Here is a 26,421-nt window from a genome sequence, read left to right as displayed (position 1 = left end):
CATTTTGTGAAATAAATACACTCACTTTGTACCAGCATCTGCAGTTATTTTCTTACATTAGCTTCCAACACTCATCGGGGCAGAGAACTTCAGAGATTCACTGGCCTCAACGAGAAGGAATTGGTGCTTAATTAATTTAAAATCATCTGCACCCTTTTGTTCAAGACTCTCCAACTGGTGAAACATCTCAACATCAACCCTAGACACAGTGAACTGCAGATGCTGGTTTGCAAATTAAAAACCCCACAAAAGTGCTGGAGTAACTCTGGAGAACATGGATAGGTGATATTTCAGGTCAGGACTCTTCTTCAGACTGATTGCAGGGAGGAGAAAAAAGCTGGAAGAGTGGAGAGGCAGAACAAAGCGTGGCAGGTAATACATAGGTGGTTTACGATTTGTTCAGTTTAGTTTAAACCTGAAGTGTGGAAACAGGCCCTTCAGCCCACCGAGTCTGCGCTGACCAAGGATCACTTGTTCGCACCAGTTTTATGTTCTCCCACTTTCTCATCCACCTCCTTCACCCGAGGGGCAATTTACAGGGGCCAATTAACCTACAAACCCGCACGTCTTTGGGGGTGTGGGAGGAAACCGGAGCACCAGAAGCAACCCCACGTGGTCACAGGGAGAATGTGCCAACTCCACATGGACTGCACCCAAGGTCGGGATCTAACCTGGCTCTCTTGCGCTGTGAGGCAGCGGCCCCACCAGATACGCCGCTGTGCCCCCCCAAAGATTCAATGTAATTCAGTGGGAAGCACTCAGCATCTGTGGAAAATGAAGGAGTTAATGTCCCAGCTCTCTGACCCTTTGTTAGAACCTGTACAGAGTCACACAGCGTGGAAACATGCCCTTCGGCCCAACTTGCCCACACCGACCAACACGCCCCATCTACACTAGTCCCACCTGCCTGCGTTCGGACCGTATCCCTCTAAACCGATCCTATCCATGTACCTGCCCAAATGTTTCTTAAACGTTGTGATAATACCTGCCTCATCTACCTCCTCCGGCAGCTCGTTCCATATACACCCACCACCCTGTATGTAAAAAAAAAAGTTGTCCCTCTGGTTCCTATTAATCTTACCCTGTTCTGCAATTCTGTGAGTCGGATAAAAAACTGCAGATGCTGGTTAAAATTGAAGGTAGCCACACAATGCTGGAGTAACTCAGCGGGTCATGCACATTGCGGTATGAACATTGACTTCTCTAACATCAGATAGTCCCTGCTTTCCCTCCCTATCCCCTCCCCCTTGTGCCCAGTTCTCCCACTGGTCTTCCTGTCTACGACTACATCCTATCGTTGTCCCGCCCCCTCCCCTGACATCAGTCTGAAGAAGGGTCTCGACACGAAACGTCACCCATTCCTTCTCTCCCGGGATGCTGCCTGACCCGCTGAGTTACTCCAGCATTGTGTGTCTCCCTGCAACTCTTTTATTTTTATTTTTAATTCAAACGTAGGTTTGTGCTTTGTTTCCCCAGTTACCGGACATGGAGGCAGAGGAGGTGTTGGTGGACACTGTTCACGAGGTACCAAGCCACTACAAGGTCGTACTGGACAGACTGAATGAACAGAGACAGCAGGAGCAGTTTACTGATATCACTCTCATCGTGGACGGTCAGTATTTCACCCTTGTCTTCCACACAGGGTCTGGGGTCCATGCTAGAGCTTTGCCCTTCAGGTGAGGAGCTGTGACGTACCCAGTAAAGCAGCAAACGCCATTGTTCTTAAAAAGAAAAAAGAAACACAGAGTGGTGGTGTAACGCAGCGGGTCAGGCAGCATCTCTGGAGAACATGGATAGGTGACGTTTCACAGAGTGCTGGAGTAACTCAGCGGGTCAGGCAGCATCTCTGGAGAACACGGATAGGTGACGTTTCACAGAGTGCTGGAGTAACTCAGCGGGTCAGGCAGCATCTCTGGAGAACACGGATAGGTGACGTTTCACAGAGTGCTGGAGTAACTCAGCGGGTCAGGCAGCATCTCTGGAGAACACGGATAGGTGACGTTTCACAGAGTGCTGGAGTAACTCAGCGGGTCAGGCAGCATCTCTGGAGAACATGGATAGGTGACGTTTCACAGAGTGCTGGAGTAACTCAGCGGGTCAGGCAGCATCTCTGGAGAACAGTGGCGCAGCGGCAGAGTTGCTGCCTCACAGAGCCAGAGGCCCAGGTTCCATGTTAACCACGGGTGCTGTCTGTACGGAGTTTGTACGTTCTCCCCGTGACCGGCGTGGGTTTTTCTCCAGGTGCTACGGTTTCCTCCCATTCTACAAAGATGTATGGATTTGTGCGATAATTAAGCTCAGTAAAATTGTAAATTGTCCCTAGTGTGTGTAGGATGGAGTTGGTGTACGGAGATCGCTGGTCAGTGCAGACTCCGCGGGCCGAAGGGCCTGTTTCCACCTGTATCTCTAAACTAAGAAGGGTCCCGATCCGAAACGTCCATGTTCTCCAGAGATGCCGCCTGACCCGCTAAGTTACACCAGAGCTTTGCCTTGTTTTCTTTTTGCAAACCAGTATCTGCGATTCCTTGTGCTTACATTTGACTTCTGCTGGTGTGCCATTTCCCCGTGATGCCTACATCTGAGGAAGGGTAAAATTGCGTTGTGCTCCACAGGTCACCATTTCAAAGCCCACAAGGCTGTCCTTGCCGCCTGCAGCCAGTTCTTTTGTCGCTTTTTCCAGGATTTCCGGGAGGAACCCTTGGTGGAGATTGAAGGTAGGTTTTGATAGAAACGTCAACCTTCACAGTGAATAATAGAAAAATGTTCATTCGCCACTCAATTCATTCTGAAAAATTACAGCAGGATCCGGATCAGTTGGACAAGTGGGCTGAGGAAGGGCACATAAGTGCGAGGTGTTGCAGCTTTGGAAGTCAAACCAGGCCAGAGGCTTTACAGTGAATGGCAGGGCGCTGGGAGTGCTGTAGAACAGGGGGAGCTTGGCCTACAGGTACCTAGTTCCCTGACATTGGCATCACGCGTAGGTAGGGTGGTGAAGAAGGCGTTTGGCACATTGGCCTTCATGAGTCCTGGTACAGAGTACAGAGGTTGAGCCTTTATAGACAATAGAGAATAGGTGCAGGAGGAGGCCATTCAATGTGATCATGGCTGATCATTCTCAATCAGTACCCCGTTCCTGCCTTCTCCCCATACCCCCTGACTCCGCTATCCTTAAGAGCTCTATCTAGTTCTCTCTTGAATGCATTCAGAGAATTGGCATCCACTGCCTTCTGAGGCAGCGAATTCCACAGATTCGCAACTCTCTGACTGAAAAAGTTTTTCCTCATCTCAGTTCTAAATGGCCTACCCCTTATTCTTAAACTGTGGCCCCTTGTTCTGCACTCCCCCAACATTGGGAACATGTTTCCTGCCTCTAACGTGTCCAACCCCTTAATAATCTTATACGTTTCGATAAGATCCCTTCTCATCCTTTATGTTGCAGTTGTACAAGATGTTGGTGGGGCCGCATTTAGAGTTGTGTTCAGTTTGGTCGGTTTGCTCCGGGAGGGATGCCATTACGCTGAAAAGAGTGCAAAGAAGGTTTATGAGGATGTTGCCAGAACTGAGGGCCTGAGCTACAGGGAAATATTGGTCAGGCTAGGACTTTATTCCGTGGACATTGGACTTTATCTCTGGAACTGATGTGCTACAATGCTGAGAACTATATTCTACCCTCAGTGTCCTCTCCTTTGCTCTATCTATGAATGAATGAATGAATAAGTTTATTGGCCAAGTATGTGCATATACAAGGAATGTGCCTTGGTGCTCCGCTCACAAATGACAACACAAACATACAGTTAACAATTAAGAATAAAGCATAAACACATCAAAACAATAAGGATACAACATTATGGTCTAAACATGTGGGTGAAAATAAACCAGAGCAAAAAAGAGACTACAGACTTTGGTTATTGAGTAGAACTATCACTCGTGGGGAAAAAAGCTGTTTTTATGTCTGGCTGTGGCTGCTTTGACAGTCCGGAGTCGCCTTCCAGAGGGAAGTGCTTCAAAGTGTTTGTGGTCAGGGTGAGAGGGGTCAGAAATGATCTTGCCCGCTCGCTTTCTGGCCCTTGCAGTGTACAGTTCGTCAATGGGGGGGGAGGTTGCAGCCAACAACCTTCTCAGCTGTGCGAACGATCCGGTGCAGACTCCGGATGTCGTGTTTGGTGGCTGAGCCAAACCAGACCATGATGGAGAAGGTGAGGACGGACTCAATGATAGCAGTATAGAATTGGACCATCAGTGCCTGTGGCAGATTGTGTTTCTTCAGTTGCCGCAGGAAGTACATCCTCTGTTGGGCCTTTTTGACTGTGGAGTCGATGGTGGCCTCCCATTTAAGGTCCTTGGAGATGATGGTTCCAAGGAACTTAAATGACTCCACAGATGTGACTGTGGTGTTGTTGATGGTGAGTGGGGGGAGGGGAGGGGAGGGGGAGCTCTCCTAAACTCTACAATTAGTTCCACTGTCTTGAGATCATTGAGCTCCAGGTTGTTGCGATGGCACCAGGACGCCAGCTGTGTCACTTCCCATCTGTAGGCAGATTCCTCCCCATCCTGGATCAGTCCAATCAGGGTAGTGTCATCCGCAAACTTGAGGAGCTTGAGTCTGTGGAGGTGCAGTCATTGGTGTAGAGAGAGTAAAGGAGAGGGGAGAGTACGCAGCCTTGCGGTGCTCCTATGCTGAGGGTCTGCGGGTCCGAGATGTGCTTTCCCAGCCTCACATGCTGCTCACATCTATTGTACTTGAGTTTGAATGTATTTATGTAACGTATTACCTGATCTGTTGGATAACATGCAAAACAAAGTTTTTCATTGTACCTCGGTACACGTGACAATAATAAACCTAAACCATGCAAATTCCCGATGAATTAACCATCCTTTGACCATTGTACTCAAAGGCCATTCTATCTGAATTTACTCAAAGGTCTGTCTATCTGAATTCACTCACCCATCCCCATTCTCTTTGAAATCTCCCATCCATTTTCCAATCTCTCTGAATTCACACATCCATTTTTCCATTCTATCTGAATTCACCTATTCATTGTCAATTCTATCTGAATTCACCCATCCATTGTCCAATCTCTCTGAATTCACCCATCCATTGTCCAATCTCTCTGAATTCACCCATCCATTGTCCAATCTCTCTGAATTCACCCATCCATTGTCCAATCTCTGAATTCACCCATCCATTGTCCAATCTCTCTGAATTCACCCATCCATTGCCCAATCTCTCTGAATTCACCCATCCATTGTCCAATCTCTCTGAATTCACCCATCCATTGTCCAATCTCTTTGAATTCACCCATCCATCACCCATTCTATCTGAATGCACCGATGAAGGGACATTTTGTCTGGGTTCACCCAAAGGTCAGTCTATCTAAATTCAATGATGTTAAGCTGGAAAGGGTGTGGAGAAGATTTACGAGGATGTTGCCAGGACTCGACTAGAGCTATCGGGAGAGGTTGAGCAGGCTAGGACTCTATTCCTTGGAGTGCAGGAGGATGCGGGGTGATCTAAGAGGCGTGTACAAAATCGTGAGAGGGATAAACGCAGAGTCTCTTGCCCAGAGTTGGGGAATCGAGAACCAGAGGACACAGGTTTAAGCTGAGGGGTGATCAAATTAATAGGTACCTTGCTATTGAGGACGTGCAGCGTAGATTTACTAGGTTAATTCCCGGAATGGCGAGACTGTCATATGTTGAAAGACTGGAGCGACTAGGCTTGTATACACTGGAATTTAGAAGGATGAGAGGAGATCTTATCGAAACGTATAAGATTATTAAGGGGTTGGACATGTTAGAGGCAGGAAACATGTTCCCAATGTTGGGGGAGTCCAGAACAAGGGGCCACAGTTTAAGAATAAGGGGTAGACCATTTAGAACTGAGATGAGGAAGAACTTTTTCAGTCAGAGAGTTGTGAATCTGTGGAATTCTCTGCCTCAGAAGGCAGTGGAGGCCAATTTTCTGAATGCATTCAAGAGAGAGCTAGATAGCGCTCTTAAGGATAGCGGAGTCAGGGGGTATGGGGAGAAGGCAGGAACGGGGTACTGATTGAGAATGATCAGCCATGATCACATTGAATGGCGTCGCTAGCTCGAAGGGCCGAATGGCCTCCTCCTGCACCTATTGTCTATTGTCTATTTTCTGAGGGCCAACCTTTTTCACAAAGGGTAGTAGATAGATGGAATGAGCTGCCGGAGGAGGTAGTTGAGGCAGGTACTATCACAATGTTCAAAAAACATTTAGACAGGTACATGGATAGGACAGGTTTAGAGGGATATGGGCCGAACTCAGGTAGATTGGACTAATGTAGATGGAATGTGGGCATTAGGCCGAAGGGCCTGTTTCCACTCTGCATGAATCTATGACTGTTCAGAAGCCTGGTACAGAGGGGTGAATTCAGCACCCACAAACCCAGTGTTTGCTGCTGTTTCTTCTTCACATTTGGTTTTAATTTTCTAGTTTGAGAGATACAGCGTGCAAACTGACCCTGCGGTCCACTGCTCCGTGCCGCCCAGCGATCATCACATCACATCCCTCCGTAACTCCCTGGTCCACTCGTCCCTTCCTACCCAAACCACCCCATCCACGGGCACTTCCCCCTGCAACCGCATGAGATGCAACACCTGTCCCTTTACCTCCCCCCTCAACTCCATCCAAGGACCCAAACAGTCTTTCCAGGTGAGACAGAGGTTCACCTGCACCTCCTCCAACCTCATCTATTGCATCCGCTGCTCCAGATGTCAACTTCTCTACATCGGCGAAACCAAGCGCAGGCTCGGCGATTGCTTCGCTCAACACATACGCTCGGTCTGCGTTGGCCAAACTGGTCTCCCGGTGGCTGAGCACTTCAACTCCCCCTCCCATTCCCAGTCTGACCTTTCTGTCATGGGCCTCCTCCAGTGCCATAGTGAGGCCCACCAGAAATTGGAGGAACAGCACCTCATATTTCGCCTGGACAGTTTGCAGCCCAGTGGTATGAACATCGACTTCTCCAACTTTAGATAGTTCCTCTGTCCCTCCCTTCCCCTCCTCCTTCCCAGATCTCCCTCTATCTTCCTGTCTCCACCTATATCCTTCCTTTGTCCCGCCCCCCCTGACATCAGTCTGAAGAAGGGTCTCGACCCGAAACGTCACCCATTCCTTCTCTCCCGAGATGCTGCCTGACCTGCTGAGTTACTCCAGCATTTAGTGAATAATCACCTTCGATTTGTACCAGCATCTGCAGTTATTTTCTTATATTATATCCCATACACTAACGCCGTGCTACACACTAGGGGCAATTTTACAATGACCAAATTACCAATGACAATTACCCTGCAAAATTGCACGTCTTTGGAGTGCGGGAGGAAACCGGAACACCCGGAGAAAACCCACGCATGCCACGGGCAGGACGTACAGACTCCGTATGGAGGTCAGGATGGAGCCGGGGTCTCTGGCGCTGTGAGGCAGCAGCTCTACCGTCATGCCACCGTGCCTCTCACTGGCCCAGGGGTGGGGGGGGGGTTGCGACGGGTATGCCGCGGGGCTGACGTTTTGCTCTCTCCGTCCCCAGGGGTGAGCAACCTGGCGTTCCAGCACCTGATCGAGTTCACCTACACGGCCAAGCTGATGGTGCTGCGGGAGGAGGAGGCGAGCGACGTGTGGAAGGCCGCTGAGTACCTGCAGATGGAGGAGGCGATGAAGGCCCTCAACAACCGGTAACCGCCCGCCCCCGCCGCTCGCCGCTGCTCTGCCAGAGGCTGGTGCCGAGCTCCGATCCCAGAGACGCAGCGTGGAAACGCTGGTTCCTTTGTTTCAGGAAGGCAACAGGGACAATCCGGGAAAATATAGACCAATAAGCCTTATGCCTGTGGCAGGGAAGATTTCTTTCGGAACAGGATTTTCATTTCGAAAAATCGTGGCCTAAGTAGACTTTTGACTTTAGAGACACAGCGTGGAAACAGGCCCTTCGGCCCACCGAGTCTGCGCCGACCATCAATCATCTCTAAACTAAACTAAACACCGTGTAGACCAGCACTATCCTACACCTGATCTCCCGATGGCTGAGCAATTCAACTCCCCCTCCCACTCCCAGACTGACCTTTCTGTCATGGGCCTCCTCCAGTGCCATAGTGAGGCCCACCGGAAATCGGAGGAACAGCACCTCATATTTCACTTGGGCAGCTTGAGCGACCAGGCTTGTATACACTGGAATTTAGAAGGATGAGAGGAGATCTTATCGAAACGTATAAGATTATTAAGGGGTTAGACACGTTAGAGGCAGGAAACATGTTCCCAATGTTGGGAGAGTCCAGAACAAGGGGCCACAGTTTAAGAATAAGGGGTAGGCCATTTAGAACTGAGATGAGGAAGAAGTTTTTCAGTCAGAGAGTTGTGAATCTGTGGAATTCTCTGCCTCAGAAGGCAGTGGAGGCCAATTCTCTGAATGCATTCAAGAGATAACTAGATAGAGCTCTTAAGGATAGCGGAGTCAGGGGGTATGGGGAGAAGGCAGGAACGGGGCACTGATTGAGAATGATCAGTCATGATCACATTGAATGGCTGGCTCGAAGGGCCGAATGGCCTACTCCTGCACCTATTGTCTATTGCAGTCCAGCGGTATGAACATTGACTTCCCCAAATTTCGATAGTTCCTCTGTCCCTCACTGCCCCTCCCCCTTCCCAGTTCTCCCACTGTCTTCCTGTCTCCACCTATATCCATTTTTTGTCCCGCCCCCCCTGACATCAGTCTGAAGAAGGGTCTCGACCCGAAATGTCACCCATTCCTTTTCTCCTGAGATGCTGACTGACCCACTGGGTTACTCCAGCATTTTGTGATATCCTACACACTAATGTCAATTTACAATTTACAGAAGCCAATTAACCTACAATCCCTAAAAATAGACACAAAATGCTGGAGTAACTCGGCAAAATGCTGGAGTAACTTGGTCTCCAGAGTTGCTGCATGACCCACTGCATTACTCCAGCACTTTGTTTCCCAACCGGACCGGGGACTGTTTCCCGGCGGCCTGGGCTTGTTTCCCCTGGAGTAATGAACTGAACCGATAGAGGTAAACAAACATAGAACAGTGCAGCTTAACAACAGGCCCTTCGGCCCACATTCTCTGTGCCAGCTGCGACGCCAAGACCATCTCTTATCTGCCTGCGCATAATCCATGTCCCTTCCATTCCCTACATATTGACGTGTCCATCCAAAAGCCACAATCGTCTCTGCTTCCACCACGCGGGTGGCAGCATGTTCCAGGCACCCACCGCCCTCTGTGTAAATACGATTGCCTCACACCCACGCAGGCGGGTGGGACAAGTGTAGAAAGGGCACGAAGATTGGCGTGGGCAAGTTGGGCTGAAGGGCCTGTTACCACTCTTTATGACACTGTGGCCCTAGGACCCAGCTGAGTCGAGGATGTAGAATGACACGACGCAGACCACGAATGCATGCTGGCCATCAATGAACCATTTTCACTAATACTACACTCATCCCATATTGACTTCTCCAACTTTAGATAGTTCCTCTGTCCCTCTCTTCCCCTCCCCTTCCCAGTTCTCCCTCTAACTTCTTGTCTCAACCTATATCCTTCCTTCGTCCCGCCCCCCCTGACATCAGTCTGAAAGAAGGGTCTCGACCCGAAACATCACCCATTCCTTCTCTCCTGAGATGCTGCCTGACCTGCTGAGTTACTCCAGCATTTTGTGAAATAAATACCATTTTTAATCTCATCAACTCCTCCCAGACTGTACAGAGCCGGCGCTGTGGTGCAGCGTTAGAGCTCCTGCCTTACCGCGCCAAAGACCCGAGATCCATCCCGACTACGGGTGCTTGCCTGTATGGAGTTTGTACGTTCTCCCGTGACATGCGTGGGTTTTCTCCGAGATCTCCGGTTTCCTCCCACACTCCAAAGACGTGCAGGTTTGTAGGTGAATTGGCTTGGGTATAAATGTAAAATTGTCCCTTGTGTGTGTGTGTGAGTAGGGTAGTGTTAATGTGCGGGGATCGCTGGTCGGCACAGCCTATTTCCGCGCTGTGTCTCTGAAACTAAACTAAGCTCCAAAGACGTCCAGGTATATAGGTTAATTGGCTGGGCAAATGTAGAAATTGTCCCTAGTGTGTGTGGGATGGTGTTAGTGTGCGGGGATCGCTGGGCGGCGCGGACCCGGTGGGCCAAAGGGCCTATTTCCGCGCTGTATCTCTAAAAAAAAAAACTGACCCATACATTATGGGAGGAAACCGGAGCACCCGGTGGAAACTGGTACAGTGGCAGGGAGAAGGCACAAACTGCACTGGGGTGTGTGTTGAACCTGCATCTCTGGAGCTGTGAGGCAGCAGCGTTACTAGCTGGGCTACTACGCAGCCACAACTGGGCTTTTGTGCATGGGTGATGACCTTTCTTCCACATCCGTGTCCTTGTGCTGTCTTAGCGTAGCCACTCGCTGTGTTAGGGTATGTCCGGAGCTGGTTGCTTGTCCAACTCACAGCCCCGTTCTCTGTTCTAGGATTGTCTCCCACATCTGTCTTCTCACCCACTGGCCCCACTTGATCTTTTCCCCATTCTCTCTCCTCCTGATCTTATTCCCATTCTCTAATTGTTTTCCCCTCCATTGTTTGATCTTTCCCCCATCCTCTCTCACCTCCTCATCTTTTCCCCATTCGGTGTGTCCCCCCCCCATTCTGTGATCTTTTCTCCCATTCTCCCTCCTCTCCTTATCCTTTCCCCCATTCTTGATTCCCCCCCCCCCCTGACATTTCTCCCCGTTCCCTGCCCCCTCAGCTGTGATCAGGCAACTGAACCATCCTATCAACAACTAGAGAGCGGTCCTGACCTCCCATCTACCTCATTTGAGACCCTCGGGCTATCTTTAATCGGACTCTACTGGACTTTATCTTGCATTGAACGTTATTCCCTTTAACCAGCATCCGTACATTGTGGACGGCTCGACTGTAATCATGTATTATCTCTCCGCTGACTGGATAGCACGCAACAAAAAAGCTTTTCACTGTACCTCGGCACACGTGATAATAAACTAATCTAAACTAAATTAAACTGAGCTAGTTACACATGACATTTTGAAAAAAAAGAAGACTCTTATTGGTGAGAAGGGAATGTTTAGCGTTTAGAGATACAGGGTGGAAACTGGCCCTTCAGCCCCCCCCCCCACCCCCCCCCCGAATCTGCGACCAAACATTATTCCATTTATCTTGTATCTGTGCACAGCGGTCCTGACCTCCCATCTACCTCATTGGAGACCCTCGGACTATCTTTAATCGAACTTTACTGGACCTTATCTTGCATTGAACGTTATTCCCGTTAACCTGTATCTGTACACTGTGGGCGGCTTGATCGTAATCACGTACAGTCTTTCCGCTGACCGGTTAGAACGCAACAAACAAGCTTTTCACTGTACCTCGGTACAAGTGTCAATAAACTAAGCTGAAGTGCTGATCACCCTGTGCATGTATTTCTCCATCAGGACCAGCGCCGAGTCTCCCACGGCCAAGGCCAAGCACCCGGGCAAGAGGAAGGCCAAGAAGCGGACCATCGCCGAGACGTCCAACGTTATCACGGAGAAGCTGCCGTCCATCCAGGAGACGGAGACGGTGGAGATCGACCAGGAGAACGTCTTTGCCGCCGAGATCGTGGAGATCGAGGGGGAAGAGGAGGAGGAGGGGGTCGGCGTGGCGGCGGAGGACACGGACGAGGCGGAGCTGCCGGCCGGAGACCTGGCCGGCGCGGAGCGGCCCGCCGAGTCGGCCCTGGCCTTGCTGGCCGACATCACCAGCAAGTACCAGCAGGACAATCTGGACCGGGAGCCGGAGAGGGAGGGCGAGCCCGAGGCGGCCGCCCAACCCCAGGAGGGGGCGATCTCCGCGGAGGACGACATCCACATCGTGGAGGTGCTGGCGCAGGGCGACAAGGTGTTCTGCTGCGAGAAGTGCAGCCGCACCTTCAGACTCTTCTACCACTTCAAGGAGCACCTGAAGGTGCACTCGGGCGAGAACTACGTGTGCCACCTGTGCAGCAAGCAGTACACGCGGGAGAGCGCCTGGAAGCAGCACCTCTCCTCCCACCGCGAGGAGGAGGAGGGGGGCAACAGGAAGCCCCGCTGCGTCCGCAAGGTGCACGTGTGCCAGTACTGCGACAAGCAGTTCGACCACTTTGGCCACTTCAAAGAACATCTTCGCAAACACACCGGTAAGCAGTTGTCTCTGTGGCTTCATCTGGTGTCGTTTACAGGTACAGTGTGGAAACAGTCCTTTCGGCCAACCGAAGTCCGTGCTGTGTATCGATCCCCGCTCACACTAGTTTACGTTAGAGATACAGCGTGGAAACTGGCCCTTCGGCCCACCCAGTCCATGCCGACTGGCTATCACCCCGTTCACACGAGCTTCGTTTGGAGATACAGCGTGGAAACTGGCCCTTCGGCCCACCAAGTCCACGCCGACTGGCTATCACCCCGAGCTTCGTTTGGAGATACAGCATGGAAACAGGCCTTTCTCCCCACTGAGTCCGTGCTGACCATCGACCACCCGTTCGCATTAGATCTATGGGTGTCCTACTTTCCCGTCTGCTCGACGCACAATTTGCAAAGGCTAATTAACCTACCAAGTGCCATGTCTTTGTTGTAGCTTGGAGATAGAGCGTGTAAACAGGCCCTTCGAGCCACCGAGTCCGCGACCAACAGCGATCACCCCATGCACTAGCACTATTCTACACACTAGGGACTGTTAACCGTTTCCAATTCACCTACAAACCTGCACATCTTTGGAGTGTGGAAGGAAACCATTGAACCCGGAGAAAACCCACGTGGTCACGGGGGGGGGAATGTGCAAACTCCATACCCAGCACCCAAGGACAGGCTCGAATCCTGGCCTGGTGCTGTGAGGCAGCAGCTCTACCACTGTCTAGCTAGTCTCTCTGTAGCTGAGCTTGGTTTGGTTTAGAGATACAGCATGGAAACACGCCCTTCAGCCGACCGACCCCACGCTGACCAGCGATCACCCATTCACACGAGTTCCATGTTATCCCGCTTTTACATCCACTCCACACCACACACCAGGGGCAATTTGCAGAGGCCAATTAACCTAACCCGCATGTCTTTGGGGTGTGGAGGGAAACCAGAACACCCGTAGAAAGCCCACAGTCACGGGGAGAATGCGCAAACTCTAGTGTACACACAGCATCCAAGGTCAGTATTGAACCCAGGTCTCTGGTTCTGTGAGGCAGCAACTCTACCGCTGCGCCACGTCTCCGCGTGTGTCTGGCAGTGTTGTCGCTGAGTTTAGTTTAGAGATAGAGTGCCGAAGCAGGCCCTTCGGCCCACCGAGTCTGTGCCGACCGGTGATCCCCGCACATTAACACTGTCCTACACACACTGGGGACAAATTGCACATGCACCAAGCCAATTAACCTACACACCAGTACGTCTTTGGAGTGTGGGAGGAAACCAGAAGATCACATCACATCCTGGTGAGACCACATCTGGAGTATTGTGTGCAGTTTTGGTCTCCTAATTTGAGGAAGGACATCCTTGCTATTGAGGCAGTGCAGCGTAGGTTGGCGAGGTTAATCCCTGGGATGGAGGGACTGTCATATGGGGAAAGATTGGAAAAACCGGGCTTGTATTCACTGGAGTTTAGAAGGATGACATCTTTAATAATTGACTCTAGCATCTTCCCCACTACCGATGTCAGGTTAACTGGTCTATAATTCCCTGTTTTCTCTCTCTCTCCTTTCTTATAAATTGGCTCCCCTCCAGTCCACAGGAACTGATCCAGAGTCGAGTGAACATTGGAAAATGATCACCAATGCACCCACAATTTCTAGGGCCACCTCCTTGAGTACTCTGGGAGGCAGACCATCAGGCCCTGGGGATTTATCTGCCTTCAGTCCCAACAGTTTACCTAACACCATTTCCTGACTAATGTGAATTTCCTTCAGTTCCTCCCTCCCACTAGATCCTCAGTCCCCTAGTATTTCTGGGAGATTGTTTGTGTCTTCCTCAGTAAAGACAGAACCAAAGTACTCGTTTAACTGTTCTGCCATTTCCTTGTTTCCCATTATAAATTCACCTGTCTCTGACTGTAAGGGACCTACATTTGTCTTGACTAATCATTTCCTCTTTGCATATCTAAAGAAGCTTTTAGAGTCAATTTTTATATTCTCTGCAAGCTTTTTTTCGTGCTCTATTTCCCCCTCTTAATTAACTGCTTTGGCCTTCTCTGTTGAATTCCAAATTTCTCCCAGTCCTCTGGTTTGCTGCTTCCTCTGGCCAATTTATATGCCTCTTCCTTGGATTTAACACTATCCCTAATTTCCGTCGTTAGCCACGGTTGAGCTGCCTTCCGTGTTTTATTTTTACGCCAGACAGGGATGAACAATTGTTGTAATTCATCCATACGATCTTTAAATCTTTGCCATTGCATCTCCACCATCAACCCTTTAAGAACCATTTGCCTGTCTATCCCAGCCAATTCCCGTCTCATAGTTACCTTTCTTTTAGGTTCAGGACCCTCGTCTCTGAATTAACTGCATTACTCTCCATCTTAATGCAGAATTAAGGTCACTGTTGCCCAAGGGGCCTTGCACAACAAGATTGCTCACCAATCCTTCCTCATTACACAGTACCCAGTCTAGGATGGCCTGCCCTCTAGTCGGTTCCCCTACATATTGGCTTAGAAAACCATCCCGTATACACTCCAGGAAATCCTCCTCCTCAGCACTGTTACCAATTTGGTTGGCCCAATCTATATGTAGATTAAAGTCACCCATGATAACTGTTGTACCTTTGCTACACACATCCCTAATTTCCTGCTTGATGCTATCCCCAACCGCCCTCCTTCTGTTTGGTGGTCTGTATACAACTCCAACAAGCGTTTTCTGCCCATGGTTATTTCGCAGTTCTACCCATACCGATTCTACAGCATCCAAGCTAATGTCTCTCCTCTCTATTGCATGAATCTCCTCTTTAACCAGCAACGCCACCCCACCTCCTCTTCCTTTCTGTCTGTCCTTCCTGAATATTGAATCCCCCTGCATGTTTAGCTCCCAGCCTTGGTCACCCTGGAGCCATGTCTCCGTAATTCCAACTGTATCATATCCGTTAACAACTAACTGCGCATTCAATGCATCCACCTTATCGCGAATGCTCCTCACATTAAGGCACAAAGCTTTCAGGTTTGTTCTTCTTTTCTCCCTTCTACCTTTTGCTTCTGCCCTCGTCTTACGGCCCTGTGTCTCCTTGCATTGGTTCCCATCCCCCTGCCCTGTTAGGTTAAACGTGACCTTTCCTACGCTCTCTTTCCCGTGAACTGCACGCATACGTGTCCACGTTTTTGACCCCACCATTCCACTAGTTAATTTAAAGCCACCCGTGTAGCACGAGCAAACCTGTACACACTGCACACAGTGTAATGGGGCAACTTGAAAATGCACAGACTGGAATAGGGCAATCAGAACTGTGCGCAGTGTGATGGGGTGATCACAACTGTTAGTGTAGAGGGGTGACCAGAACACGCAGTTTAATGGGGTGACCATAGAAACACAGAAACATAGAAAATAGGTGCAGGAGGAGGCCATTTGGCCCCTCGAGCCAGCACCGCCATTCATTGTGATCATGGCTGATCATCCACAATCAGTAACCCTTGCCTGCCTTCTCCCCATAACCCTTGATTCCACCAACCCCTAGAGCTCTATCTAACTCTCTCTTAAATCCATCCAGTGAATTGGCCTCCACTGCCCTCTGTGGCAGAGAATTCCACAAACTCACAACTCTCTGGGTGAAAAAGTTTCTTCTCACCTCAGTTTTAAATGGCCTCCCCTTTATTCTTAGACTGTGTGGCCCCTGGTTCTGGACTCCCCCAACAATGGGAACGTTTTTCCTGCATCGAGCTTGTCCAGTCCTTTTATAACTTTATACGTCTCCATAAGATCCCCTCTCATCCTTCTAAACTCCAGTGAATACAAGCCCAGTCTTTCCAACCTTTCCTCATATGACAGTCCCTCCACCCCAGGGATTAACCTCGTGAACGTACGCTGCACTGCCTCAATAGCAAGGACTTCCTTCCTCAAATTAGGGGACTAAAACTGCACACTCCAGATTTAAAACTAAATACTCCAGATGTGGTCTCACCAGGACCCTGTACAACTGCAGAAGGACTTCTTTCCTTCTGTACTTAAATCCTCTCATTATGAAGACCAACATTCCATTAGCTTTCTTCACTGCCTGCTTGCTGTGTGCATTCTTACTTTCAGAACTGTACACAATTTATCCATTGAGAAAAAGACCCATCTACTGATTCCTATGTGCATCTAAGGGATGGAGCAGCGGTAGAGTTGCTGCCTCACAGCGCCAGGGACCCGGGTTTGATCCTGACTCTGGGGGCTGTCTGTACGGAGTTTGTAGCTTCTCCGCATGACCGCATGGGTTTTCTCCGGGTGCTCCGGTTTCCTCCCAGATTCCAAAGACGTGCATGTTTGTTGGTTAATTGGCTTCGGTAAAATTGTAAATTTTTTAGATTTTTTTTTAGAGATACAGCGCGGAAGCAGGCCCTTCGGCCCACCGAGTCCGAGCCGCCCAGCGATCCCCGCACATTAACACTATCCTACACACACTAGGGACAATTTTTACATTTACCCAGTCAATTAACCTACATACCTGTACGTCTTTGGAGTGTGGGAGGAAACCGAAGATCTCGGAGAAAACCAACACGAGTCACGGGGAGAACGTACAAACTCCGTACAGACGGCGCCCGTAGTCAGGATCGAACCTGAGTCTCCGGCGCTGCATTCGCTGTAAGGCAGCAACTCTACCGCTGCGCCACCGTGCCGCCAAGTGTAGGTATCACTGGCCGGCGTGGACCTCGGTGGGCAGCATCTCTGGAGAGAAGCAATGGGTGACGTTTCGGGTCGAGACCCTTGTTCAGACTGATGTCAGGGGGGCGGGACAAAGGAAGGATATAGATGGAGACAGGAAGATAGAGGGAGATCTGGGAAGAGGGAGGGGAAGAGAGGGACAGAGGAACTATCTAAAGTTGGAAAAGTCAATGTTCATACCACTGGGCTGCAAGCTGCCCAGGTGAAATATGAGGTGCTGTTCCTCCAATTTCCGGTGGGCCTCACTATGGCACTGGAGGAGGCCCATGACAGAAAGGTCAGACTGGGAATGGGAGGGGGAGTTGAAGTGCTCGGCCACTGGCAGACCAGTTTGGCCAACGCGGACCGAGCGCAGGTGTTGAGCGAAGCGATCGCCGAGCCTGTGCTTGGTTTCGCCGATGTAAATAAGTTGACATCTGGAGCAGCGGATGCAATAGATGAGGTTGGAGGAGGTGCAGGTGAACCTCTGTCTCACCTGGAAAGACTGTTTGGGTCCTTGGATGGAGTTGAGGGGGGAGGTAAAGGGACAAGTGTTGCATCTTGTGCGGTTGCAGGGGAAAGTGCCCGGGGATGGGGTGGTTTGGGTAGGAAGGGACGAGTGAACCAGGGAGTTACGGAGAAAGATCAGCTACTTTGGCTCTCTGGAGAGGGCGCTGTTGCACTGATCAGCCGTCTCATTGGTAATAATGCCTCTTGTCCGCTTGTCTTGAAATTGTCCAATGTGCCTTCACAACATAGAAACATAGAAAATAGGTGCAGGAGTAGGCCATTCGGCCCTTCGAGCCTGCACCGCCATTCAATATGATCATGGCTGATCATCCAGCTCAGTAGCCTGTACCTGCCTTCTCTCCATACCCCCTGATCCCTTTAGCAAAAAGGGCCACATCTAACTCCCTCTTAAATATAGCCAATGAACTGGCCTCAACTACCTTCTGTGGCAGAGAATTCCACAGACTCACCACTCGCTGTGTGAAGAAATGTTTTCTCATCTCGGTCCTAAAAGACTTCCCCCTTATCCTTAAGCTGTGACCCCTGGTTCTGGACTCCCCCAACATCGGGAACAATCTTCCCGCATCTATCCTCTCCAACCCCTTAAGAATTTTATATGTTTCTATAAGATCCCCCCCTCAGTCTTCTAAATTCCAGCGAGTACAAGCCCAGTCTATCCAGTCTTTCCTCATATGCAAGTCCCGCCATCCCAGGGATTAATCTGGTGAACCTTCTCTGTACTCCCTCTAAGGCAAGAACGTCTTTCCTCAGGTTAGGAGACCAAAACTGCACACAATACTCCAGGTCTCACCAAGGCCCTGTACAACTGCAGCAGAACCTCCCTGCTCCTAAACTCAAATCCTCTTGCTATGAATGCCAACATACCATTCGCTTTCTTCACTGCCTGCTGCACCTGCATGCTTGCTTTCAATGACTGGTGCACCATGACACCCAGGTCACGTTGCATCTCCCCTTCTCCCAATCAGTCACCATTCAGGTAATACTCTGCTTTCCTGTTCTAGCCTCCAAAGTGGATAACCTCACATTTATCCACATTATATTGCATCTGCCATGCATTTGCCCACTCGCCTAATCTATCTAAGTCACTCTGCAGCCTACTAGCAACAACAGTTACCACCAACGCAAAATTGTTCAATTCACCTTTCAGTTTGAAAAAGTATTTTATCTCGATCTTCTACAATGTTCTGGTAAAGATCATGTGAAAATACAGGCAACACAGGCAGTAAATCGTTCCATAATGCAGTCACATAATGTATTGAGCACCAAAATCAGGCAGCTGAACAATCCTATCACCAGTCCTGACCTCCCTTCTACCTCAGTGGAGACCCTTGGGCTATCTTTAATCGGACTCTACTGGACTTTATCTTGCACTAAAGGTTATTCCCATTATTGTACATCTGTACACTGTGGCTGGCTTGATTGTAATCATGTAGAGCCTTTTCGCTGACCAGATAGCAGGCAACAAAAATAGTTTTCACTGTACCTTGGTACATGTGCCAATAAACTAAACTAAACTAAACATTAGCACTGTGGGAAAGAAAACTAGATGCTGGTTTAAATCGAAGGTAGACACAAAAAGCTGGAGTAACTCAGCGGGTCAGTCAGCATCTCTGGAGAGAAGGAATGGGTGACGTTTCGGGTCGAGACCCTTCTTCACTCTGATGTCAGGGGAGAGGGCGGGACAAAGATAGGATGTAGTCGGAGACAGGAAGACTGGTGGGAGAACTGGGAAGGGGGGGGGGGGATAGAGAGGGAAGGAGAACTGGGAAGGGGAGGGGACAGAGAGGGAATTTCTGTCCTGGGCCTCCTCCATTGCCAGAGAGAGGCCCAGCGCAAATTGAATGAACAGCACCTCATATTTCGCTTGGGCAGTTTACACCCCAGCGGTATGAACATTGACGTCTCCAACTTCAGATGGTCCCTGCTTTCCCTCTCTATCCCCTCCCCCTTCCCAGTGCTCCCACCAGTCTTCCGGTCTCCGACTACATCCTATCTTGTGTAGGACCTTGAGTCTGAAGAAGGGTCTCGACCCGAAACGTCACCCATTCCTTCTCTCCAGAGATGCTGCCTGACCCACTGAGTTACGCCAGCATTTTGTGTAAACGTTAGCACTGTTTGGAATTGCTCCAGCGGTCGCTGTGATCCCATCATCAGCTGGTCAAAACCTGACGCAGGTAGCCATGTTCCAATGGCATAGTTGTGTTTGTTAGTAAGCATTGCATTATCGAAAATCATGTTACAAAGATAGCCATATCAACGGCCCTTCAAATGTGCAATCACAATATTATTTTTCCCGCAAGATTTTAAAATATATATATATTTAAAACAGTAAGGTTACTTTTATTACTGCGAGCTAACAATACTAAAGTATGAATTCACAAAATGCTGGAGTAACTCAGCAGGTCAGGCAGCATCTCGGGAGAGAAGGAATGGGTGACGTTTCGGGTCGAGACCCTTCTTCAGACTGATGTCAGGAGGGCGGGACAAAGGAAGGATATAGGTGGAGACAGGAAGATAGAGGGAGATCTGGGAAGGAGGAGGGGAAGAGAGGGACAGAGGAACTATCTAAAGTTGGAGAAGTCGATGTTCATACAACTGGACTGCAAACTGCCCAGGCGAAATATGAGGTGCTGTTCCTCCAATTTCCGGTGGGCCTCACTATGGCACTGGAGGAGGCCCATAACAGAAAGGTCAGACTGGGAATGGGAGTGGGAGTTGAAGTGCTCGGCCACCGGGAGATCAGTTTGGTCAATGCGGACCGAGCGCAGGTGTTCAGCGAAGTGATCGCCGAGCCTGCGCTTGGTTTCGCCGATGTAAATAAGTTGACATCTGGAGCAGCGGATGCAATAGATGAGGTTGGAGGAGGTGCAGGTGAACCTTTGTCTCACCTGGAAAGACTGTTTGGGTCCTTGGATGGAGTTGAGGGGGGAGGTAAAGGGACAGGTGTTGCATCTCGTGCGGTTGCAGGGGAAAGTATGACATTGTTTAATAGGATATCGTTGCACAAGTGTCAATGGAAGCGATTGCTTGTCAATTTCAATAGCTTCCCACGGTGAAGCTGACAGACTGTGTTCTTAAAGGGCAATGTGGTCTGATTACCACGGGGAGATTACATGGAAACAGTTCTTTCCCCATAAGCCAGCTTTTTTTTTTTTGCTTGTCAATTTTCAAAATTAGTGCTCAAATGATTCACTAGTTCTTAAAATTACATCAGAACTAATTTGGCCAGCTTAATGCGTAGTGTTCCTGGTCATCGCTAAAATTACATCCAATTTGAGTATTGGAACCAGTAGTAGATTCACCTGTAACAGAAACAAAACTAGAAAACGCTGGAAAAGCTCACAGCTAGTTTCTGAGGAAGGGCGCAGTTAAGGAAAGGTTAGCAGGTTCTCTTTCCTCAGATGCTGCCTGACCTGTTGAGTTTTTCCAGCATATTCTTTGTTCCAGATTTCCAGAATCTGAAGCTATTTAGAAGAGTTTTGTTTAAAGACTAGACCAAGTGGACCCTTTGGGCCCAAACCTCTCCTGCATTGGTGCAGCACCCTCTCCTCCCCCACTCTCCCCCTTCCCCTCTCCCCCCCTCCACCCTCCCCCCTCCTTCCCCTCCCCTCCACTCCATCCCCCTCCTCCCCCTTATCCTCCCTCCTCCTCCCACCCTCCATCCACCTACCTCCCTCAAATCCCCTTATCCTCCCCCCTCCCTCCCTCCCTCCCTCCCCCTCCTTCCCTAGGAGATAGGTTTAAACTTTAAAATGTGAATAACTTCAAAAATGTAACTGATTTCAATGAAACTTCTTCCATTAGCACCATAGGGACGACGGTGAGTAAGGTGGGCCTAAAATTGTTGTGCTATCGTGTACTGTTTTGGCTGTAGTTCAGGAACAAACAAACAAACAAACGAGAGTTTTAGTATATAGATAACACATGGAAACAGGCCCTTAAGCTAAATTTGCCCATATCAACTTAATTGCCCCATCTGCGCTGATCCTACCTGTCTGTGTTTGGCCCGTATACCTCAAGGCCTTTCCTATCCATGTACCTAATATCTTTTATCCAAATATCTTTTAAATGTTGTTATCGTCCCTGCCTCAACGATCTCCTCTGGCAACTTGTTCCATACACCCACCACCCTGTCTGAAAGTATAAGAAGTGTAAGAAAATAACTGCAGATGCTGGTACAAATCGAAGGTATTTATTTCACAAAATGCTGGAGTAACTCAGCAGGTCAGGCAGCATCTCAGTAGAGAAGGAATGGGTGACGTTTCGGGTCTGAAGAAGGGTCTTGACCCGAAACGTCACCCATTCCTTCTCTCCCGAGATGCTGCCTGACCTGCTGAGTTACTCCAGCATTTTGTGAATAAATACCCTGTATGAAACAATTGCCCTTCAAGGGTCCCATTAAATCTTTCCCTTCTCTCCTTAAACTTATGTCCTCTGGCTCTTGATTCAAAGAGTTGGTATTAGGTGGATGATTAATTTTGGAATGTTATTTGCTCGAGACTTTAGAGAAACACGTGGAAGCAGGCGCTGCGGCCCGCCGAGACCGCGCCGACCAGCGATCCCCGTACACTAGTCCTTCACCACGAGGGACAATTTACAATTTTACCGAAGCCAATTAACCTACAAACCTGTATGTTTTTGGAGTGTGGGAGGAAACCGGAGCACCCGGTGGAAACCCACGCGGTCACGGGGAGAAGGTGCAAACTCCGTACAGACGGCACCTGCAGTCAGGATGGAACCCGGGCCTCTGTAAGGCAGCAGCTCTACCCGCTGTGCCTCTGTGCCGTCCCTGCTGTTACTGCTGTTTGTACTGTTTTATAATTAATCTAACCTCTTGCATGGGAGGGAATGGATGGGACTGTGCGGACGGACGGACGTAACGGACGTAACGGAAGTCTTTTCCTCTACCTCTGCAGGTGAGAAGCCCTTCGAGTGCCCAAACTGCCACGAGCGTTTTGCCCGGAACAGCACTCTGAAGTGCCACCTTGTGGCCTGTCGTACAGGCGTGGGCGCAAAGAAAGGAAGGAAGAAGATGTACGAGTGCCAGGTACAGCGCCAAAAATACCTCGCCCGATGCCTCCCTCCCTCGCCCCTCAACGCACAGCTGGTGGGAGTGAGGTGTGCCACCAAAGACATGAAAAGACAGAGTGCTGGAGTAGCTCAGCGGGTCAGGCAGCATCTCTGGAGAACATGGATAGGTGACGTTTCACAGAGTGCTGGAGTAACTCAGCGGGTCAGGCAGCATCTGTGAAGAACATGGATAGGTGACGTTTCACAGAGTGCTGGAGTAGCTCAGCGGGTCAGGCAGCATCTGTGGAGAACATGGATAGGTGACGTTTCGGGTGGGGACCCGTCTTCAGATTAATTGCAGGGGTGGGAGGAAAGAATGCTAGATCTGGAGGGCAGGGCAAATTACAGCAGGTCATAGGTGAAGAAAGAAACTGCAGATGCTGATTTATATCGGCGATAGACATAGAGTGCTGGAGTAACTCAGCAGCTCAAGTAGAGATGCTGTCTGACCCGCTGAATTACTCCAGTACTTTGTATCTATCTTAGGTTACAGGCGATCACAGGCAAGAGGGCTTAATAATTACATTCCTTCGTCTAGCTTAGTTGAGAGATACAGCCCGAAAACAGGCCCTTCGACCCACTGAGTCCGCGCCGACCAGCGATCCCTGCACACTAGCATTACCCCACACACACTTGGGACAATTTGCAATTTTTACCAAAGCCAATTAACCCACAAACCTGCACGTCTTTGGAGTGTGGGAGGAAACCGGAGCACTCGGAGAAAACCCACGCAGGTCACGGGGAGAACGTACAAACTCCGTACAGACGGCACCCGTGGTCTGTGGCGCTGGGAGGCAGCGACTCTGCTCATTAAGGATGGCACGCGGGCGCAGCTGGTCGAGCCGCTGGTGGTGCCTCAGAATAGACAACAGGCAATAGGTGCAGGAGGAGGCCATTCGGCCCTGCGAGGCAGCACCGCCATTCAATGTGATCGTGGCTGATCATTCTCAATCAGTACCCCGTTCCTCCCTTCTCCCCATACCCCCTGACTCCGCTATCCTTAAGTGCTCTATCTAGCTCTCTCTTGAATGCATTCAGAGAATTGGCCTCCACTGCCTTCTGAGGCAGAGAATTCCACAGATTCACAACTCTCTGACTGAAAAAGTTTTTCCTCATCTCCGTTCTAAATGGCCTACCACTTATTCTTAAACTGTGGCCCCTTGTTCTGGACTCCCCCAACATTGGGAACATGTTTCCTGCCTCTAACGTGTCCAACCCCTTAATAATCTTATACGTTTCGATAAGATCTCCTCTCATCCTTCTAAATTCCAGTGTGAACAAGCCTAGTCGCTCCAGTCTTTCAACATACGACAGTCCCGCCATTCCGGGAATTAACCTACGCTGCACGCCCTCAATAGCAAGAATGTCCTTCCTCAAATTTGGAGACCAAAACTGCACACAGTGCTCCAGGTGTGGCGCCAGAGTCCCTTTGTACGGCGTACGGGGTGATCGCTGTTCGGCGTGGGCGGGAGGGGGTGTGTCTCCACACCGTGTCTCTTTGAGGTTGTGGCGCGAGAGTGACTAACAGCGGTCCCCACCGTTGTCGTTGGCAGGTCTGCTCCAGTGTGTTCCCCAGCTGGGACCAGTTTAAACACCACCTGGCGGTGCACACGGGTGAGAAGCCCAACCACTGCACCTTGTGCGACATGTGGTTCATGCGCGCTGGCGAGCTGCGGCAGCACGTGAAGGAGAGGCACGGGGCGTCCGAGCCAGTGGCGGCGGCCCAGCTGACCGAGATGGTGGTGCCGGTGGTGATGATCGACACGGAGGCCATGGAGGGCGAGACCATCATCGAGCAGGTGACGGTGTAGCTGCCTGCTGCCCCAGGTTTGGTGGAGGGGGGGGGGGGTGGAGGGGGGAAGGGTCGGACCCTTCGACGCCCGGCCTGATCGCAGCGAGGACACGGCGAACAGCGGCCCGCGTCTCCGGCGTCTCCCTCCCCACCCGCTCTCCGGACTTCTTTGTTCCGACATTCGGAAAACCGACCGTCGGCTCACGCTCGGGGATGGAATCGCGCGCCGTGAGGCCGCAGTCCAGCCCTCCGTGCCTCCTGCACGTGAGGAGATCGCGGAGCAGCTGAGGGCGTTTCTCCTCTCCTACCAGCCGACATCGGCCCGGCACACGAACTCTCCGGCCCAAAAGGCCGCCGGGAAATGGAAAGGAGACAGCAATGTCGTTTTGTTGGCTGCCGCCAGGACGATCGAGCCCTTGCACTTAGAGACGGCCCGCGGACAGACATCGTACACAGCAGCGGGTCCTACCTCTCAAGCACCACTGGGCATCCCCTGTTGGACTGCCGGGCTCCAGATCTGGGGCCCATTTGCCACTCACTACCCGAGGCTTCATCGCCAGTGTGCGCCATCAGCTCGCCTTGCCCTGAAGCGCTGCTTGCCCTGGACTCTTAAGACATGCGAGGTGTTGGTGGGCACATCGCAGAAAGGACTGCACTTCTGCTGGAGTCGTTCCAGTCGCCACCTCTGGGTGACTTCTTGTAAATGTTCGTAGAGAATGCACAGCAGTTTAATCCATTCACAGGCACGTAAATAAAAAGAAAACTGTCTGATTCTGTAGACCCGGCGCTTTGCGTCTTTGATTTGCCACTGTTTTCCCACAGCTCGTCCAGCTCAGCGCCCCTCCGCTGCCAGCTCTTCTTACCCGCGGAAGCCAGTGGCTGGCATACATCTACACAAGCAGGCAGGGCGGTCAGTCCGAGCTGTGTGTTACGGCCCACCACTACTGGGGCAAGGGATGACCTGATCAGTCAGCACTTACACTCCTGGCCTCTTCAGTCAGCTTACTTTATTCTCACATGCACCGAGGTACAGTCAAAAGCTTTTGTTGCGTGCTGACCAGTCAGCGGAAAGACAACGCATGATTACAATCGAGGCATTTACAGTGCATAGATACACGACAAAGGAATAACGTTTAGTTCAAGGAAAAGCCAGATAAGTCCAATTAAAGATAGTCTGAGGGTCACCAATGAGGTAGATATTAGTTCAGGACTGCTCTCTGGTTGTGGTAGGATGGTTCAGTCGCCTGATCACAGCTGGGAAGAAACTCCCTGAATCTGGAGATGTACGTTTTGCACACTTCTATAGACAATAGACAATAGGTGCAGGAGGAGGCCATTCGGCCCTTCGAGCCAGCACCGCCATTCAATGTGATCGTGGCTGATCATTCTCAATCAGTACCCCGTTCCTGCCTTCTCCCCATACCCCCTGACTCCGCTATCCTTAAGAGCTCTATCTAGCTCTCTCTTGAATGCATTCAGTGAATTGGCCTCCACTGCCTTCTGAGGCAGAGAATTCCACATATTCACAACTCTCTGACTGAAAAAGTTTTTCCTCATTTCAGTTCTAAATGGCCTACCCCTTATTCTTAAACTGTGGCCCCTTGTTCTGGACTCCCCCCAACATTGGGAACATGTTTCCTGCCTCTAACGTGTCCAACCCCTTAATAATCTTATATGTTTCGATAAGATCTCCTCTCATCCTTCTAAATTCCAGTGTATACAAGCCTAGTCGCTCTAGTCTTTCAACATATGACAGTCCCGCCATTCCGGGAATTAACCCAGTAAACCTACGCTGCACGCCCTCAATAGCAAGAATATCCTTCCTCAAATTTGGGGACCAAAACTGCACACAATACTCCAGGTGCAGTCTCACTAGGGCCCTGTACAACTGCAGAAGGACCTCTTTGCTCCTATACTCAACTCCTCTTGTTATGAAGGCCAACATTCCATTGGCTTTCTTCACTGCCTGCTGTACCTGCATGCTTCCTTTCAGTGACTGATGCACTAGGACACCCAGACTTCTGTAACGTTTACCCGATGGGAGAGGGGAGAAAAGGGAGCGACCAGGGTGAGACTCGTCCTGGATTATGCTGCTGGCCTTGCTGAGGCAACTTGAGGTATAAATGGAGTCAATGGAAGGGAGGTTAGTTTGTGTGATGGTCTGGACTCTCTTCACAATT

At 50.2% G+C, this 26,421-nt stretch overlaps 1 protein-coding gene across 2 annotated transcripts in view; it reads left to right on the top strand.

The window, feature by feature from the left end:
- znf131 (zinc finger protein 131) overlaps positions 1–25,216 on the top strand; it is a 30,478-nt gene extending 5,262 nt beyond the window's left edge. Inside the window, exons 2-7 of one of the 2 annotated variants that reach the window (XM_078396828.1) lie at positions 1,477–1,612; positions 2,613–2,714; positions 7,554–7,698; positions 11,468–12,189; positions 22,296–22,426; positions 24,003–25,216. In XM_078396828.1, the coding sequence (XP_078252954.1) occupies positions 1,486–1,612; positions 2,613–2,714; positions 7,554–7,698; positions 11,468–12,189; positions 22,296–22,426; positions 24,003–24,260 (1,485 nt within the window). In that variant the 5' untranslated portion in view covers positions 1,477–1,485 and the 3' untranslated portion in view covers positions 24,261–25,216. Of the gene's footprint in view, positions 1–1,455; positions 1,613–2,612; positions 2,715–7,553; positions 7,699–11,467; positions 12,190–22,295; positions 22,427–24,002 lie in introns of both variants that reach the window. The other variant, XM_078396830.1, reaches the window with a different exon arrangement.
- Positions 25,217–26,421: the final 1,205 nt, after the last annotated feature.

The sequence above is a fragment of the Rhinoraja longicauda genome, chromosome 3 (assembly GCF_053455715.1).
Source record: "Rhinoraja longicauda isolate Sanriku21f chromosome 3, sRhiLon1.1, whole genome shotgun sequence".
Lineage (NCBI taxonomy): Eukaryota > Metazoa > Chordata > Chondrichthyes > Rajiformes > Arhynchobatidae > Rhinoraja > Rhinoraja longicauda.
The sequence above is the reverse complement of the archived record's forward strand: the minus strand, read 5'-3'. Positions and strand labels throughout refer to the sequence as shown.